The 18,190-nt window shown below is 34.1% G+C and overlaps 1 protein-coding gene across 1 annotated transcript in view; it reads right to left on the reverse strand.

The window, feature by feature from the left end:
- Nucleotides 1–850: 850 nt before the first annotated feature.
- Nucleotides 851–18,190, reverse strand: part of Fam174a (family with sequence similarity 174 member A) — a 47,476-nt gene continuing 30,136 nt past the window's right edge. The window contains exon 3 of the mRNA XM_020171699.2: nucleotides 851–12,491. Within this exon, the coding sequence (XP_020027288.2) occupies nucleotides 12,488–12,491 (4 nt within the window). The 3' untranslated portion in view covers nucleotides 851–12,487. The remainder of the gene's footprint in view (nucleotides 12,492–18,190) is intronic.

Genomic DNA, 18,190 nt, shown 5'->3' on the forward strand with positions numbered 1-18,190 from the left:
CCAGGAGAGCTCCCACACCACCACCAGACAGCAGCTCAGGCAGCTTGGGAAGACACAAACCACAAGGTGAGGTAAGTGTCACTCAGCACTCCCACAGACAATCATGGGCCAGATCAGCATAGCCCCCTGGACAGACCAACCCCCCACCCAGGGAAAAAAAGAAAAAAAAACTGAATAATAAGCAATAATAACAAAAAAGACATGTAGCAAAGAGGGCAGGGCACCCTGAGCACCGAAGAAGGGGGGAGGAGAAATCCCTCACAACAAGCCAGCTGGAGAAGGCAGGAGTGGCAGCACATGCCCAGCAACCAGGAGCAGGAAAACTTGTAAAAGTGGCGGTGGGAGGAAAACTCCACAGAAGGGGGGGAATACCCACTTCCCATGTGAGCTGTAAATAAACACGCAGGCCTGAGAAAGCTGGTGCAGTATCACATCCCCCAGTGTGCTTAGAAAGGGGAAAGCTTGTAGCAGTGGCAGTCATGCCCAGAAGAACTCTAAGTAAACAAAGTCTGAGGGACTAGGTGAGTGTTAAGCTCACTCCTGAGATCTGCATAAATAAAGCCTCCAGCAACAGCAGGCTGACAGCAGTAGACAGGTGAGCCACAGCCTCAGATAGCCATTCACAGAACTGTCTCCAGACTTTTTTTTTTCTCCCTACATTTGATGAGGCAAAAACCGAACTACACCTGCATGCTGAAAAACTTACTGAAACTCTATTGCATTTGAACTTGGGACACTTTGTGGGGTTTTTTGTTTTGTTTTATATTGTTTTGTTTTGTTTTAGTTTTTTTCCCCTTTGATGAGACAATGACAGAACTAATTCTGAAACACCATCTGAGGAACTAACACCAAAATTATTAAGACTGAAACTTTATTGCATTTGAACTTGGAGATTTTTTTTTCATTTATTTACTTTATTTTTTATTTTTTATTTTCAATCCTCTCTCTCTCTCTAATGCCTGTTCAGCTTACTGTTGATTAGTACACTATCTCTCCCTGTTTATATCTTTTAAACTTTTTTGTTTGTTTTGTTTTTTCTACTTATTTGTTTTTCCCTTTTTCTTTAACTTCTTTGCTTTCCATCTCCTCTCATCCTTCCATTCTAAATATGACCATTGTTATTATTACAAGCTAGAAAATACTTAATTGCACACAGTACAGGGACAATAACAACACCAAGGGCAATGACAGGAAGACAGAAAAAACATGGAAACCAGTTTCCCCACAGCAAACAAATAGTACAGGAACCAGAGGGAAATGAAGAAAACAGATACTCAGATCCAGACTCAAACAAAATGAAGATAAACTATACCAAAGAACCCAATGAAGCCCACAAGAACAATGTAAAAGAAGAAATGCTACAGGTAATCAATGAGAATTTTATAGAGATGATAATGGATATGGTCTACCAAAGTGTACAGAAAAACTCAAGAAATTCCAAGACAACAAAAATAGAAAATTTGAAAAAGCACAAGAAGAAATAAAAGAAACCATAGAAGTACTGTATAAACACCAAAGTGAAACAAAGAACATGATTAATAAAGAGATAAATGAACTCAGGACAAAAATAGACAAAGCAACTAAGAGATAGCATAGATAAATGGGACTTCATAAAACTAAAAGGCTTCTTCTTAACAAAAGAAATGGTCTCTAAACTGAAGAGAACACCCACAGAGTGGGAGAAAATATTTGCCAGCTACACATCAAAGGACTGATAACCAGAATGTATAGGGAACTTAAAAAATTAAATTCTCTCAAAATTAATGAACCAATAAAGAAATGGGCAAGTGAACTAAACAGAAATTTCTCAAAAGAAGAAATTCAAATGGCCAAAAATCAAATGAAAAAATGCTCACCATCTCTAGCAATAAAGGAAATGCAAATTAAAGCCACACTAAGATTCCACCTCACCTCTGTTAGAATAGCCATCATTAGCAACACCACTACAACAGGTGTTGGAGAGGATGCAGGGAAAAAGGAACACTCTTACACTGCTGGTGGGAATGTAAACTAGTACAACCACTGTGGAAAAAAATTTGGAGGGTATTTAAAAAGCTAAACATTGATCTACCATATGATCCAGCAATACCACTCCTGGGGATATACCCAAAAGACTGTGACACAAGTTACTCCAGAGGCACCTGCACACCCATGTTTATTGCAGCACTATTCACAATAGCCAAGTTATGGAAACAGCCAAGATGCCCCACTACTGATGAATGGATCAAGAAAATGTGGTATCTATACACAATGGAATTTTACTCAGTCATGAAGAAGAATGAAATGTTATCATTCGCTGGTAAATGGATAGAATTGGAGAACATCATTCTGAGTGAGGTTAGCCTGGCCCAAAAGACCAAAAATCGTATGTTCTCTCTCATATGCGGACATTAGATCAAGGGCAAACACAACAAGGGGATTGGACTTTGAGCACATCATAAAAGCGAGAGCAAACAAGAGAGATTTGATGATAGTTAAGAAACCTAAAAAATTAACCAGCATTTGTTGCCCTTAACTCAGAGAAACTAAAGCATACACCTTAAAAGCAACTGAGGCCAACAGGAAAAGGGGACCAGGAACTAGAGAAAAGGTGAGATCAAGAAGAATTAACCTAGAAGGTAATACAAATGCACAGGAAATCAATGTGCGTCAACTCCCTGTATAGCTATCCTTATCTCAACTAGCAAAAACCCTTGTTCCTTCCTATTATTGCTTCTGCTCTCTCTTCAACAAAATTAGAGATAAGGGCAAAATAGTTTCTGCCAGGTATCGAGGGGGTTGGGGGGGATAGGGAGGGGATGGGGGAATAAGGGAGGGGGTGGTGGAAGGGGGGAGAAATGACCCAAACATTGTATGCACATATGAATAATAATAAAAAAAATGAATAAACTCATTCCTTCCCAGCTGTCTCTAGGTAAACAAAGATCAGGGTGCAGTTTTAGCACTGAAGGTAAAAAAAAAAAAAAAAATAGTGCAGTATGGATGTCCCTGAAGGCTGTGTTCTGAATATCAGATTGTGTTTTCCACTATGTTATGTTGCTTTTCAGTAAAGAGGGAAAACACAATGAATCCAGGTGTGGCAGATTCTACATATGCCCTTATTTGACAACCATTTTTGCATATCTTTTAGCTTGCTTATGTTGTAAATAGAAGTTGTAAGCTAAAACCTTAAACTCCCATATTGCTTTACCATGCCAAGAAGTCTGTTGATAGAAAGGAACCATACAAGTACCTCTGAGTTAGGAGTTCTGATTTTTTAGCATGGATACTCACAGAGGTCTGTTTCCTGGGCACTTATAGCATTTGCTATTTTCTACTTTCTAATGTTACAGGAGTAAAGTAACAAGTTTGGCAACAGTGTTTTCCCTTGGAACAATTTTTTTTCCTCTGGCCATTCAAGGGATTTTATGAGGTTATCTTTACAACTTAAATTAACTAAAAAGTATTGTTAATAGACCTAAGAGGCTTGATTGATTTAGTAATTGCTATAAGAAATAAGTTATTATAACTAACAGAAACAAAATTGTGGAATTGGCTTAATGGAGAAAGTAGAGAAATGAAAATTCAGATTTTTAGATATTAGATACTAGAAAGTTGACCACACTTTATGCACAATAGAAAACATTTGTTTTAAATTGTTACGTGATTTACTTCATGAGCCAAATTATATGTTGACTAATTCTTGTATTAGAAATAATTGAGACTGATCAGAATGTTGAGTAGTTTGGGCTCTTCTTGACCCTTTTAGGAAAATTATACAACAGTATGAACCCAAGTGAGAAGTAAATAGCCTGCAAACACAGATGGGAAAATGCCATTTTGGTAAGAGAAGCGCTCTCTGGCCATAACCTGACAGCTGTATTCCCAGAGAATCCTGTAGTTTGGAGCTTTAGGAGATTAAAAAATAAAATCACTTTTCATACTTTAAATAGAAACTGTTGCAAGGACAGCAAAGCAACAACCTTAGCAAGGGATGAACTGGTAGGCAGCCAGGAAAATGTTGTCTCAAGACAGAAATGAGAGTGAGTTCGGCCTCCTCTCAAGAATATTATTTTCAATATCCTAAGCTAATGTCCATTATGTTAAGCCAGGGCAAGTGAGCAGAGTGTAAAGGACAGTTGATGAAAAAAATATTCAAGGATAAAAACTTGGACTACATTAAATCTTTAACTATTATTAAACTTACAGGGTACTTGTTGGGTACAAGTCAAGTACTAAAATTCTGACAGAATGACATTGTGTTCAAACAACCAATCTAGACTGAAAACTGATGTGACACCAGTATTGCCACACAATACCCAGCTCCCCTGTCACACAACCATAGGTTGTAGTTTTTGGAAACAATACAAGAACCTGAGGTTATCAGTTCTAAGTTTCAGCATCTCAGAGGGTAGAGCTAGGGATATAGAATAGGAATGAGGGAGTGGAAAGACTGGCTGACCAAGAGCTTACTCTTTGACTAGTTCAAGGAGTCATTGCATTCTTGATCAGCAGGGTGTGAGAACTGTCATATGTCCGTGTCTCCACAATCCTGTCTTCTCTTAAATAAATGTTCTTCTAATGGATGATGTATGTCTGTTTCAACATTGTACATGTTGAGAATAAATAATTTATATAATTTATCTTTTAGGTAATAAAGTGTCAGAAAGCCAGGAACTACAAGTGGTACTTTTTGGTGAGATAACATATCATTCTAATTGTACAGCTTGAACTTTGAATTGGATGCTATCACTAGAGAATTTGGGATGTCTCTACTGGAAGTGAGATAATCATTTTATATTATTTCAAAAAATGGTGTGTAAAAAATTTTAAGTGATAAGGAACCAATGAATAGCAAGTTAACTTTGTTAAAGTGCTACCACTTCCCTCTTCCTTATTATATGACCTCCTTTGTTTTTCTTTAATAAATTGGTGATTAACTCAACATAAAACCATATTTCACAGCAGTTTGTACTGCTTCTTTTATGAAGTGTATAATACAACTGGTCAAGGAGAAACATTAAAGTGTGCTAGGATTTCTGGATAATTTGGCTTTTCTTATGTGACAAATAATCTCCAAAGCTGGTTATCATAAATTCATTCCCTTGCTTTATGTACAAGTTCCTTCGTATATCAAGACATGGGATTTAATTACTCTCTTGGTGAGCCTTAGTGATTAATTTAACTTATATAATATAGAAGAATTACATTTAAAAACTTCTGAGGCTACATCATATTTAGTCTTTCAGTAGCAAAACACATTTAGTGATAACATGCTCCAATAGTGTAGAAAATAGAAAATGGTCCTATTGAATTATATATCATGCTATGAAGATTTCTAAGCAGAAGTTAAAAGTATCAATTAGTTTCTATTACATGCAAAGGATAAAGTACAGATAGAATGAGATATAAAAGGATAATATTCAGTATTTTACAGCAGAATTTAGAGGAAAAAGAATAGTGTACTTACAAAGTTCAAAAGTAGAATTGTTTATCATTCCCATTCTTTCCAGGAAGAAAAAGTTGTCTCAAAATAAGAAATGGCCTCAGGGCAAAACTCAATTTAAGGTGCTTCCAGTAACACATAATGTCAGGTAAAGTTCAGCTCAATAGTGTAGGTGGAGAACACTCTATTGACACCTCAGAAACATTTATGCCAGGGCCACAGGGAGGAAAGGCTTCTATGAATATCAAGGAGCATTTGGCAATCTTACTCAACTAAATAAAAAAAAAAAAACCTTTGAAGAATCTTACAGCTGTGATTCTACAGTATCAAGACTGTAAGTCCCAAAAGAGAAGACTCTCTGGGAAAGATTGTGAGGATAACATTTGTCTAATGGAATAAACTCCAGTAACACTGAGCTAAAAGGCATAGAAGCAGATTCAAAAACTAATAAAACACTGGAGGCTAAAACTTTGTATAAGCATGAAGTAGTGTCAAATAAGTACTCATCAGTAAACACAGGCCATTTATAAGTGAAAGGAAAGGAGGTCTTAGAGCTCAGTGCCAACAATCTAGAGGACAGAGCAAAGTGGTATTGAGATTCATACCCTTGGAGCAAAACTGGGACCCAGTCAAGGAAATGATGGCACGTGCTCAGCAAGCACAGTGTGATGAATGTATCTAATAAGTGAATATTGTACATTTCAATGTCACTAAGTGCATATCCATCACAAAAAAGTCAAATATTTAAGGTGATGGATAGTTTAATAGATTTAATTATTTCACATTGTATTAAAATCATAATACTATATACACAACTGTAACTTGTCAATATATTATAAAGGATTTGCTATGATTGTGATGTGCCTATTGTCATAACTCATTCCTTTTTAAAAATTTGATTTCTTCTGTAAATTTCAGACACATTATCACCATTGTAAAGGCAGGGGTGTTGAACAGATTGTCTCTTTAGTTTGTATATCTTTTGTCAGAGAGAAACCATGCTTAAAGCACTTCACCTAAATTGGTCTTTCATATTCCCTTGAACATCATATAAGTTATGAATTCTAGGCTTCAAACCAATTTTGTAACAGAATATTACTTGGAGGATGTTGTAGAAGGATTAGCCTATTTTGCATGTAGTGTATCAGGACTATTGATAGCCAGAGAGTAAACAGTAGTGGTCTCCAAAAATGGACACTTAGATCCCTTCCCTCTCTATCTGCATATGTTGCTTCTTACATGAATGAAATGGGTTCTCATTTCCCTCCCTGGGCTCTGAAATGGCCTTAGTGATTAGCTTGCATAATAGAATATGACAGAACCAACATTCTCAAATATCTGAAATGATATAATAAAAATCCTTGCTGTTGTCACACTTACCCACTTACCCTTAGGATTCTCTCTCAGTTTCTCTCTTTCTCTCTCTCATCTATTTATCTATCTATCTATCATCTATCTACCTGTCTATATATATGCCAAAGTCATGTGTGTGTAGGTATTTCTTTTGAACTCCCTGCAACAACCCATATAAGCTTTCAGACATATGAATAAGCCACCTTGGGCTTTCTGCCAAATTGATCCTCCAGGTGACTTCAGCCTCAGTCACAACTGAATTCAATTACATGAAATATAACAAATGAGGACAGCCAGTTGAGTCTAGTGAGTCCTCAGAATCAAATGTGCTGGTTATGAAATTTTAAGGCACCAACTTCTGAGTTTTATTTGAAATCAAAGATGCCCAGGCAATTGTTTAAAGTTCCAACCATATTTCTTTTGGTCCTTTCCCCTTCCTTTTGCAAACAAAGGCTTGACTGAAGGAACTTATTTTGAGATAATGAAGGAAGTACCATGATATCTTAGAAATCTTGCTCCTGAATTCCTGAACCAATATAGAGGCACCAGTAATCAAAATTTCCTGACAACAAGATATGAGATAAAATATTTTCAAACTGATACTCCAGGGATGGAGTGAACAGACCCAAAATAAGGCCATGATATATTGTAATTTGCTAAATAAAGGATGCTGTTCTAAGTCCCAAATTTGGTAGTCAAAGGAAAAAAAAGGCCACATAATTACATAATTACAATATCCCCATATAAAGTAAAAACCAAACAATGTGCTCAATGGGAAATGAAAAAAATTTGATACTGAGTTGGAGGAAACATTTCTCATCAGTGTTTGGTGAAAAATAGACAAGATATGATATGATATATTATAGAACTTTCTCACTATTAACAATAATTATAACCTTTCCTTCATATTTTTTATAATATCTCTACTTAATAATGTCATAATGCCACATAACTAAAAACAATTCTACAAAATGATAAGGTAGAGCCAGGCATGGTGGTACATGCATGCAATTCCAGCTATGCAGGAGGCAGAGCTGGGGAAATAAGAGTTTGAGGACAGCCAAAGATAAGCAGATAACAAGACCCTATCTCAAAAACAAGGTGAGTGTGGTGGTTCATGCTTTTAATCCCATCTGTGTAGAGACAGAGGAATGAATGAATTAAAAAATCTAGAGCACTTAACAGTATTAATTTATTTTAATTTATTTTAACTTATTAATTTAATTTATTTTAAATTATTAATTTAATTTATTTTAATTTATTAATTTATTTTAACTATTAAGTGTACAAGGAAAACAGTAGACTGTTGAAAAAGGAAGATAAACTAAGATGGGGAAAAATTATAGAGCCAGAATTCTATATGAGGTCTATTAGTATCTTAAATTCTGCTGTAAAACAATGGAATTGGACTATGAGCACATGATAAAAGCGAGAGCACACAAGGGAGGGGTGAGGATAGGTAAGACACCTAAAAAATTAGCTAGCATTTGTTGCCCTTAACGCAGAGAAACTAAAGCAGATACCTTAAAAGCAACTGAGGCCAACAGGAAAAGGGGAACAGGAACTAGAGAAAAGGTTAGATCAAAAAGAATTAACCTAGAAGGTAACACACACGCACAAGAAATCAATGTGAGTCAACTCCCTGTATAGCTATCAATCTTGAATTACAAAAGAATCACTCTTACAGAAGTAACTATTACAGAAACTTGGGCAACTCCTGTGCTATATGAGTCCTTGAGTGCTGGGCCATCGTGTATGTGTGTGTGTGTGTGTGTGTGTGTGTGTGTGTGTGTGTGTGTGTGTGTATGGATAAAAAAATTCTTATTTATTTATTTACAGCAGTACTAGGGTTTGAACTCAGAACCTCATGCTTGCTAGGCAGTCACTCTACCATTTGATTCATGCACCAATCCCCAGTCCTTTTGCTTTAGCTATTTTTAAGGTAGGCTATCATATTTTGGCCCAGACTAGTATGGACTGTGATCCACTTTTTACAGCTTCCACACAGCCAGGATGAGAGAAATGGAACACAAAGCCCAGATTGTTTAGGTTAATATGGCATCTCACTAACCTTGCCCAGGCAAGCCTCAAACCACAGTCTCCCCAGTCTCTGCCTCCTGAGCAGCTTGGGTTACGGAAATGAGCTACTGTGACTGGCGTAAGATTCTAAAGGGAGGAACCATCACACTTTCTAGGAAAGTCATCTTTTTTTTTCATTTAGGTCCTCAAGATACAATTTTATATAATGTATGTAATAAAGGAGCTAAGGGTAAATAAAACTGTGAGCAGATATCCAGAGTAGGTGCCTTTGCTAGTGATAATGTTGTAAAAATGTTCAGTGGTGTCTGATAAGCAACTAAGGCAGGAGAAAAATAAGCAACAGACTTCTGTGGATGTGAGAAATAATCTACCTTTCAATCAAGGTCTGTTTTACATTAAAGAGTTGAGACAAATAAAAATATAGGGTAGTTTGAAATAATTCACCTATATTGAAAATGAGATATTAAAATCCATTAGGACACTTACCTTTGAACATACCTCACATAGTCTAGGAAAGAAATAATTATCATCAGAAATGATCCAGGATTTGTTTCCTGAAAGATCATACTAATTTTACATTTACTTTTAGAATTTCTTAAATCCACAGCTTTAGGTACAGGGCATTGCAGATCTGACAAGCCAGGAACAACTAATAAAAGGGCTATTGCTTGGATAAAGGTATACCTGCAGATCTCCTGGTCATGCTTGACTACATTGCTGCCTACTAGTCTACCCAAACTTTGGTTGATTATCTATGAGAAAATATTGGTTCACAAGAAGCTCCTTAATATTGGGAAAATAGGAAATTGATTGAGGGGCCAGTAGAAGGTTTAAAGATTATTTTTTCTAAGGCTGGCTGTGAGTTACAATCTATTTAGATATGCAAAACAAAGTATGTCCATATTTAGAGAAGGATGGTGGATTTTACATAATACTTAAAACAATGGAGTAAGAGTGAAAATTTGGAGTTTAAAGACTGTAATCCCTGCTTTGGAGATGAAAGATTAGAGAAAAAAAAATCAGCCTAAACTGCACTCTATATCAAGATTTTTTTTTCCAGATAGGAAGGTAAGTGAAGTCAGAAGAAGGAGTGAATGCCAAGAGCAAATATCTATTTCTAAAAAAGTTGCTGTCACTACTCAAAACATTTCCTTTAAAAGCAACTTGGGTCACATAGTATCTATTTTTCGGTTTTTGAGGAGTTATCAGTATCCATCAACATATGAATGGATAAAGAAAGTGAATTATTCTTCAGTCACCAAGTAGAATAAAGTTATGTTGTCTGCAGGAAAATGTATGGAATTAGAGATGATCATGTTAACCAAAATAAGCCAGACTGAGAGACAAATTTCATATTTTCTCTCATATGCAAAAATCTAGTAAAAATTGACATGAACATAAAAGAACTACTGGGGAGGAACCAATGAGAGGGAGGAGAGGAAAAGAGGGTGATGGAGAAATGAATATGATTTAAGTATATTGTATGCACATACAAAAATGTCATGATGAAACCCATCCTAAAAACTTGTAAATAAAAAGAGGGTGAGGGGAAGATGAAAGAGTAAAGACAGGGTGATTATGATCAAAGTATATCATATACATGCCCGGACATATCGTAATGAAATCCCTCACTTTGAACAATTAATATACACTAATAAAAAAGAAACTTGGAAACCATTAATGAAAATTATCATTACTTTGTTACCTTAATTATTATTCTTTAACTAATTCTTATTCTTTGATAGATTTCTTACTTCTAATTAATTTTAATGAAAGTGAGCTTATAAATAGTATCAAATATTAAATGTATCACTATTTCCAAGATATTATATATAAAAGTACACACATGTACTTCATATATATATAAATATATATATGAAAATATCATAATGAAACACACTTAAAACTGTTAAAAGGGGGGAGGAGTTCAGGAATTAAGAAGTAATATAAATATGGCAAATTTGATCAAATTATATTCCATGTATGTATGTAAATATAATAATGAAACTCCTTTGTACAATTAATTTATGCTAATAAAGAATTTTTAAAGATATCATAGTATATGATTTTCACCTATCAAAAATGTTAATTGTGGGGATAAGTTTAATACAACCATGTGTTCTATGAAGATAACATTTTAAAAAGATTAATTTTATATAACAAATCTGAAGTCCACTTCTCTTGGAAGTAAAAAATTAAGAGTTAACACTGGGAAGATATTTCCTCATAGTATTAGTAAAAGCTGAATAGAACTGACCTCTTTAGCAAAAAAGATGGCTCCCACTTAAGCCTCTGCTTACACACTGTACATATATACCCTGACATCAGGATGATCAAAATCACTGTGCAAAGACAGTTGGCATAAAATTAATTTCTCTTTTTTTCCAGTGCTGAGGATTGAACTTAGGACTCTTGTGTGCTAAGCAAGTACTCTATCACTGATCTGCATACCCAGCCCTATCTTGGCAGAGGTTTCTATGTCAGCTTTGGTTCAGAGAAAGAAGAAGAAGAGCAGAACCAGTGTACGTAAAACACATTTGTGCATGTGTGAAAAATAAACGCTTATTGTAATCCACAGTGGTAGTAACTACTTTTTAAACTCTATGTTTTAGCTCATCTGCATCCACACTGATACATATTTAAATTATCTCTTTGTGTCAGTAAGCAACAGTTTTTGACCCATGCTTTTCCTGTAAGTTCTCCTCTAACTTTTAGAACGTGAAAATTGAAGAATTTATTCAGAGACAATGAAATCAGTCCCTCTTTAAATGTCTGAATTCAAAGTCTACACATACTTTAATCTCCTGTACTCTAAAAAGAGTGAAGCTTTGAACAATACCATCTTTGTCATTAATTCTGTGTAACAGTATAACCAATTAAAATGCTGAAATTTATAGATTTCTCAAATACCTAATCAAAATGCATATTAAACCCTACTTGGTATCTTACTTTTAGGTGGAAGTTGCTAAAATGAAAAAAATAATTTTTGACAGATTTTTCTAGAAATCATATAATATATATATATTAATATATAATTCTAGAGTGTTTAGATTTAGTTCACAAACATAGTGTTTATAACACCTTAAAAGAATTTTAAGTCACATTTATTGTCTTGCATACAATAGCAGACACATTTATTAATATTTAAAAAATCCCCAAACAGCATAATAAATTTGGCTTTTCTTCCCCACAAAAATGGGAAATATATTTCAAGGAAATATATTTCAATATTTCAAATAATATTTCAAGGAAAATTTTAATTATTTTTACACACCAGTTGGTTGTTGTGGTTAATAGTTTTTAAAAATATGATATCAGCAAAAATAATTAACATTAATTGATTAGTACATAAAACAATTTACAATAGTATGGTAAGCAAGAAACAAAAACTTATCAGAAAACACCATTTAAAGTAGTTTTCAAATAAACTATTACAGTATAGTTTACTCCTAAGAACACAAAGCCCACAAATAGAGCACTTCTGTACATACAAATACATAACAAAATAATACAATACTTAGCACAGTAACAACAAATTAAAAGTTGTCATAATGGATGGAACTTAAATACCCCCTTCCCCCCGTTGGCATAGTGGCTTCTTATTCCTTAAACATAGAAACTCTGCTCTTCATGGTAGAGAGATGAAATCTTCTATCAAAAGGCACATTCTTATCTGTAAGAAAAAATACATAAATGACACTGTATAATACTTTAAACATACTTTAAAAAAATTCAGAATGATTTGCAGAGGAATATTATAAAGTTTATTCTAAAGAAATTATAATGAGGGATACTAATACATGATTACTTTGTTGTTAATAACTATTTTAGATATTTTTTGAATGAGAATTTTAATTTTTCAAAGGAATTTTATATGCAACTGCTATAGGTAAGTAAAGACAATATTATAGTCACAATAAAGTTGTATCATATAATGTTAATAAACGATTTTGACTTAACTATGCAATATAATTGCTTCTTTAGTTTCTGTAAATACAATTCTTTGACTGATCGTGTTCTAAGACTTCAGAACTAAGAATTAATTGGGTAAGCCTGAAAATATAGTCAATGAAAAACATACTCTGAGTATTTGAAGTATGCTAACAAAAATTATTGATACAAAGACAGGTTTTCAAAAAACACACTGGGGAAAGTTTGCCCATTTTTCTCTTATTGGAAAGTTTATGGTGATATGAAGTTATATTTTTATATGCTTTAATTCAAATTATACAATTTACACTATTAATCCAAATGCAGGCTTTTAAGAAGCTAATAAAAGGCATCGCAAGTAAAACCATTTAGACAAACCAATGAACAGCCAAAGGTGTATAAATTTTACTAAATTGATCAATCTTCCTTTGTAATCATCTAACATTCAGAACTTCATTGGAGATACATCTGAGAATTAGTAAAGGCCATTTTTTTTTTTTTTTTTGGTGGTACTGGAGTTAAAACTCAGGGCTCACACTTGCAAGGCAGGCACTCTACCACTTGAGCCATTCCGCCAGCCCAGTAAAGGTCATTTTATAAGAATGTTTAGTCAGCTCTTTATAATAGGTCTCTAAATAATTAGTATAGGCTATTGAATTTCTAACGTGTTTTTGAGAGTAAAATTAAAACTTTTCAAAAATGTACTGAAGGTCATTTAAATAAACAATGTAGCAGAATTCATTTTACACAATTCTTATATTTTATTGTTTGAAAATCATAATCATTTTGATAATGAATTATTAAATCAATCTGTAAAATAAAAATTGTAGGTTCATATAGTAATAAAATAATAAAAAATTAATATAACCTAATCAAATCTATCACTAGGCTTTTGAACTTGGACCACTTCTGAGTACTCAAGGAACATGTACAAAATGGGAACATAAGGTGTTTTCTGATAGAGAAGTACCTGGCACAAAGAAACCTCTTAATATGTAGCCTCAGAAATGCATTTTAACAAATATAATTAACCCCAAAACAAATGTAAATATAACCGTCTATTGTGATCTATCATATTATATCATACCAACATTTTCCTGAAACTGTATTTTACAAGACTGTATGACCACCTCTTCCACTTAGAATACTGCATTCCTTGAGTTGGGATTACCTGAGAATTCCATCCTGGTCATTTTCACCAAGTAGCTATTATGTGTTATGTGTAGTAGCTACTCCCCAATTCCTCTCTCACAGTTTGATCTAAATTATAGACCAAACCTAATACTAAAGGAGACATTCTTTACATTCCCCATAGAAAAAATTTCTAGAATCAAGATTCAAGAATCAAACCCATAAACCTTCCAGCCTTAAATCGGCTCTTCTTCTGTAACCCCTTAACTACAATAATGACAATGTCATCTAGTTAGTCACATTTCCCAAGACAGGAGGGAGCTTATCTGTGATTATCTGTTGTATATTAAGTATTGTCAAGCACTATTATCTTGTCAAAATTTTCTACTTTTTTCCACTCCTAACCTATCTTCTGCCCCTATTTTGACACCATTCACTTGAACAACTAAAATAACCTCAAATTACTGGACCTCAGTATTTTCCAAACTTTAATTTATGTTTTCACTATAACCATCTTCTAAGGCATAAACAGGATAGTATCACCTCATTCAAAAGCATTTGATGACCTATAAGCACTGTCAGCAGAAAAAAAATCTAAATCCTTGGTAGCTTTTTAACATGACCATGCCTCAACTCTGACAGACTTTCCAAGATGCCACCAAGTATGCTGATTTAATATAGAGAATCAAAACATGTACACATTCTCAAATAGAGAATGCTTAAAACTCCCCTTGATGTGCAACTTTTTCCTCTATCACAAACTCTTATTTGTTTATCTTACATATTTGTATATGTGTGTGTGTGTGTGTGTGTGTCACTGGGATTTGAACTCAGGGCCTCACGCTTGCAGGTGCTCTTACCACTTGAGCCACTCCACCAGCCCTTTTTCTGGGATGGGTTTTTTTGTAATAGAGTCTCCGAAACTATTTGCCCCAGCGCTGGCTCTGAACCACAGTCCTCCTGACTTCTGTCTCCTGAGTAGCTAGGATTACTGGCATAAGCCATCCTGCTCAGCTATCTTACATATTTTTAAAAAAATAACTGGGATGCAAATATCACTTGTGTGATCTTCTAAGCTGATACACCTAACACAGTTCTGTTTTTCAGGAATCCCACAACAGTTTTAAAAAAATGTGAAGTATTAGTGTCACATAAGAAAAATAACCAGGAGTTACTACTGCCTGGAGAGGAGATAGAGAAGTTGCAAAAGGCAGGCTGATTGACTCAAAGAATCCTAGAGATAAAACCAGGAGTACACATAATCATCTGCATAGGTGTGTGGACAGAAAGTCATTTTTGCAAAATGGCAGTTAAAGTTAGTGCTTCTAACATAAAGCAGGAAAATCTATGCCTCAGATGTAACCAGTGAAGACAGAGAACTGAAAGTTTACCCTCTCTTATGAATGGTGCTGCACTTCACAGTTCATAAGAAAAATACAATTCTCAAGTTTTAGCATTTCTTAACTTGGGATGCATCTTTTAACTTATAGATGCTAGACAGAAGTTTGTTCTTAGGTAGCTGACGTTGTCTATATGTACACAAAACTGCTGCTGACACTTCAACTGAATCATATGGTTAATATCATAAGGGATGAGTTTAATGATTTTAAAATATCTTTAACGATTATAATATGAGTCACCAATGAAGCAAAAGTTATTGTATATGTTCAAAGAATGATAGAATAACCAAAAATTTGATTTAAGAAAAACAAATATTTGTCCCTAGAAAAATGGTATTAATTCCATACATTATTCATAATTCATTTGGCAGCTATTTTGTTCTTACATAATGGTCAATTTAAAATTGATATTGTCTTCAATTAAAGAAATAATGATGTAAGTCTCCACAGAACTAATTTGAATTGAAGAGAAAGGAGCAAAACCAAGATAGAATCTTTTATTTATAGTGTTTAAATCCTGAATTGATAAAGTTACTGCTGAAAATAACTGAACTAGCAGAAATTAGTAAGCTGAAGTTGTTCAATATTAGAATGGAAAATGAAAAAAATTAAGAGTATTTCGTTTTTGCTAAACCACATCCTGTGGTGGGGAAACGTACAACCAATATGACAAATCCATTTCAAATGCATATTCTTATGTGAAAATTAATATAGATAAGCACACTTAATGTCTTGATGACTTCCAAAGTATTTAAAAACAGGTAAGCAGTATATGGGGCTATGTGAGCTCCAGTGTTTAATAGTTAAAGCATGAAAAAATATCTCCATTCATTGAATCAGTTAACATGCATTGGTTTTTACTTTTAATTGTACTAAATATTACTTGATATTGGAGAAATGCTCATGATCAATAAATAATTAAAAGAAAAGGAAAAGTTCCTATAATTAATGTTTAACAGAGCTGTATTTGTAAAATAATGATTATAGTTGGAAATCCCTCACAGGACAAAGAAACCTGTCCTAGAAGGGAAGGAAGTCTCAGTTCTAGTAGCATTTTTGCAGTTATTTGCTGGATATTCTAAAGTATTTTTTTTAAATGACAAAACAAATAGTATCCAAGGTAAGATTAAGGACTATTTTTATGATAGACTTCGAGGTGGAAGCAGGCAGAATCCAAAAACTCTAAAAGAATTTAGAGACACAGTTCAACTACATTATATGGCAGGTGTCTTGGTAAAGAGAAAGATTCAAGATTTAAGAGATTAGTGGACAAGATCATTCAGTCTAATCAGCAATGGGAGGTCAAGAAGCACTTAGATATTTATATCATATTTTACAACATTTTTTACACATTGAGGGTTAGGTGATTGAAATCTATAGATTAGATGAGATGTCCATGATCATTTTTCTACTATTTAAAGAATTCACAATACAAAATCAAACAAACAAGTAATAACAAAAACCCAGCTACTCTGGTTATAACAATGGATAACTCCCTGCTCTAAAATCAAAACAGAAAACAAAACAAAACAGAAAACCAAAGAGATGAAAACAAATGACCAACATACATTACTGGTACTGGTATAAACTAGACTCTATCTTGTATTGCTGTTGCCCTAGATCTCTCTAACTAGAACAATTTCCTCATACAGTAAACCCTAAATCACAAATATTTCTCTCATTAGTTCTCAAATTTAACCTTTAAAAAAATCTTGAACCTGATGGATTCTCTGCTGAATTCTATCAGACCTTTAAAGAAGAACTGATACCAACCCTCCTTAAACTGTTCCATGAAATAGAAAGGGAAGGAAAACTGCCAAACACATTTTATGAAGCCAGTATTACACTTATCCCAAAATCAGGCAAAGACACCTCCAAAAAGGAGAACTATAGGCCAATCTCCTTAATGAACATTGATGCAAAAATCCTCAACAAAATAATGGCAAATCGAATTCGAATTCAGCAACACATCGAAAAGATTATTCACCACGACCAGGTAGGCTTCATCCCAGGGATGCAGGGGTGGTTCAACATACGAAAATCAATAAACATAATAAACCACATTAACAGAAGCAAAGACAAAATCCACTTCATCATCTCAATAGATGCAGAAAAAGCCTTTGATAAGATCCAACATCATTTCATGATAAAAGCTCTAAGAAAACTAGGACTAGAAGCAAAGTTCCTCAACATTATAAAAGCTATATATGACAAACCTACAGCCAGCATTATACTTAACGGAGAAAAATTAAAACCATTCCCTCTAAAATCAGGAACCAGACAAGGATGCCCACTATCTCCACTCCTATTCAACATAGTACTGGAATTCCTAGCCAGAGCAATTAGGCAAGAAGAAGGAATAAAAGGAATATAAATAGGTAAAGAAACTGTCAAAATATCCCTATTTGCAGACGACATGATCCTATACCTTAAAGACCCAAAAAACTCTACTTAGAAGCTTCTAGACATCATCAATAGCTATAGCAAAGTAGCAGGATATAAAATCAACATAGAAAAATCATTAGCATTTCTATACACTAACAATGAGCAAACGGAAAAAGAATGTATGAAAACAATTCCATTTACAATAGCCTCAAACAAAATCAAATACCTAGGTGTAAACCTAACAAAAGATGTGAAAGACCTCTACAAGGAAAACTATACACTTCTGAAGAAAGAGATTGAGGAAGACTATAGAAAGTGGAGAGATCTCCCATGCTCATGGATTGGTAGAATCAACATAGTAAAAATGTCGATACTCCCCAAAGTAATCTACATGTTTAATGCAATTCCCATCAAAATTCCAATGACATTCATTAAAGAGATTGAAAAATCTACTGTTAAGTTTATATGGAAACACAAGAGGCCACGAATAGCCAAGGCAATACTCAGTCAAAAATACAATGCAGGA

The sequence above is a fragment of the Castor canadensis genome, chromosome 6 (genome assembly GCF_047511655.1).
Source record: "Castor canadensis chromosome 6, mCasCan1.hap1v2, whole genome shotgun sequence".
Classification (NCBI taxonomy): Eukaryota; Metazoa; Chordata; class Mammalia; order Rodentia; family Castoridae; genus Castor; species Castor canadensis.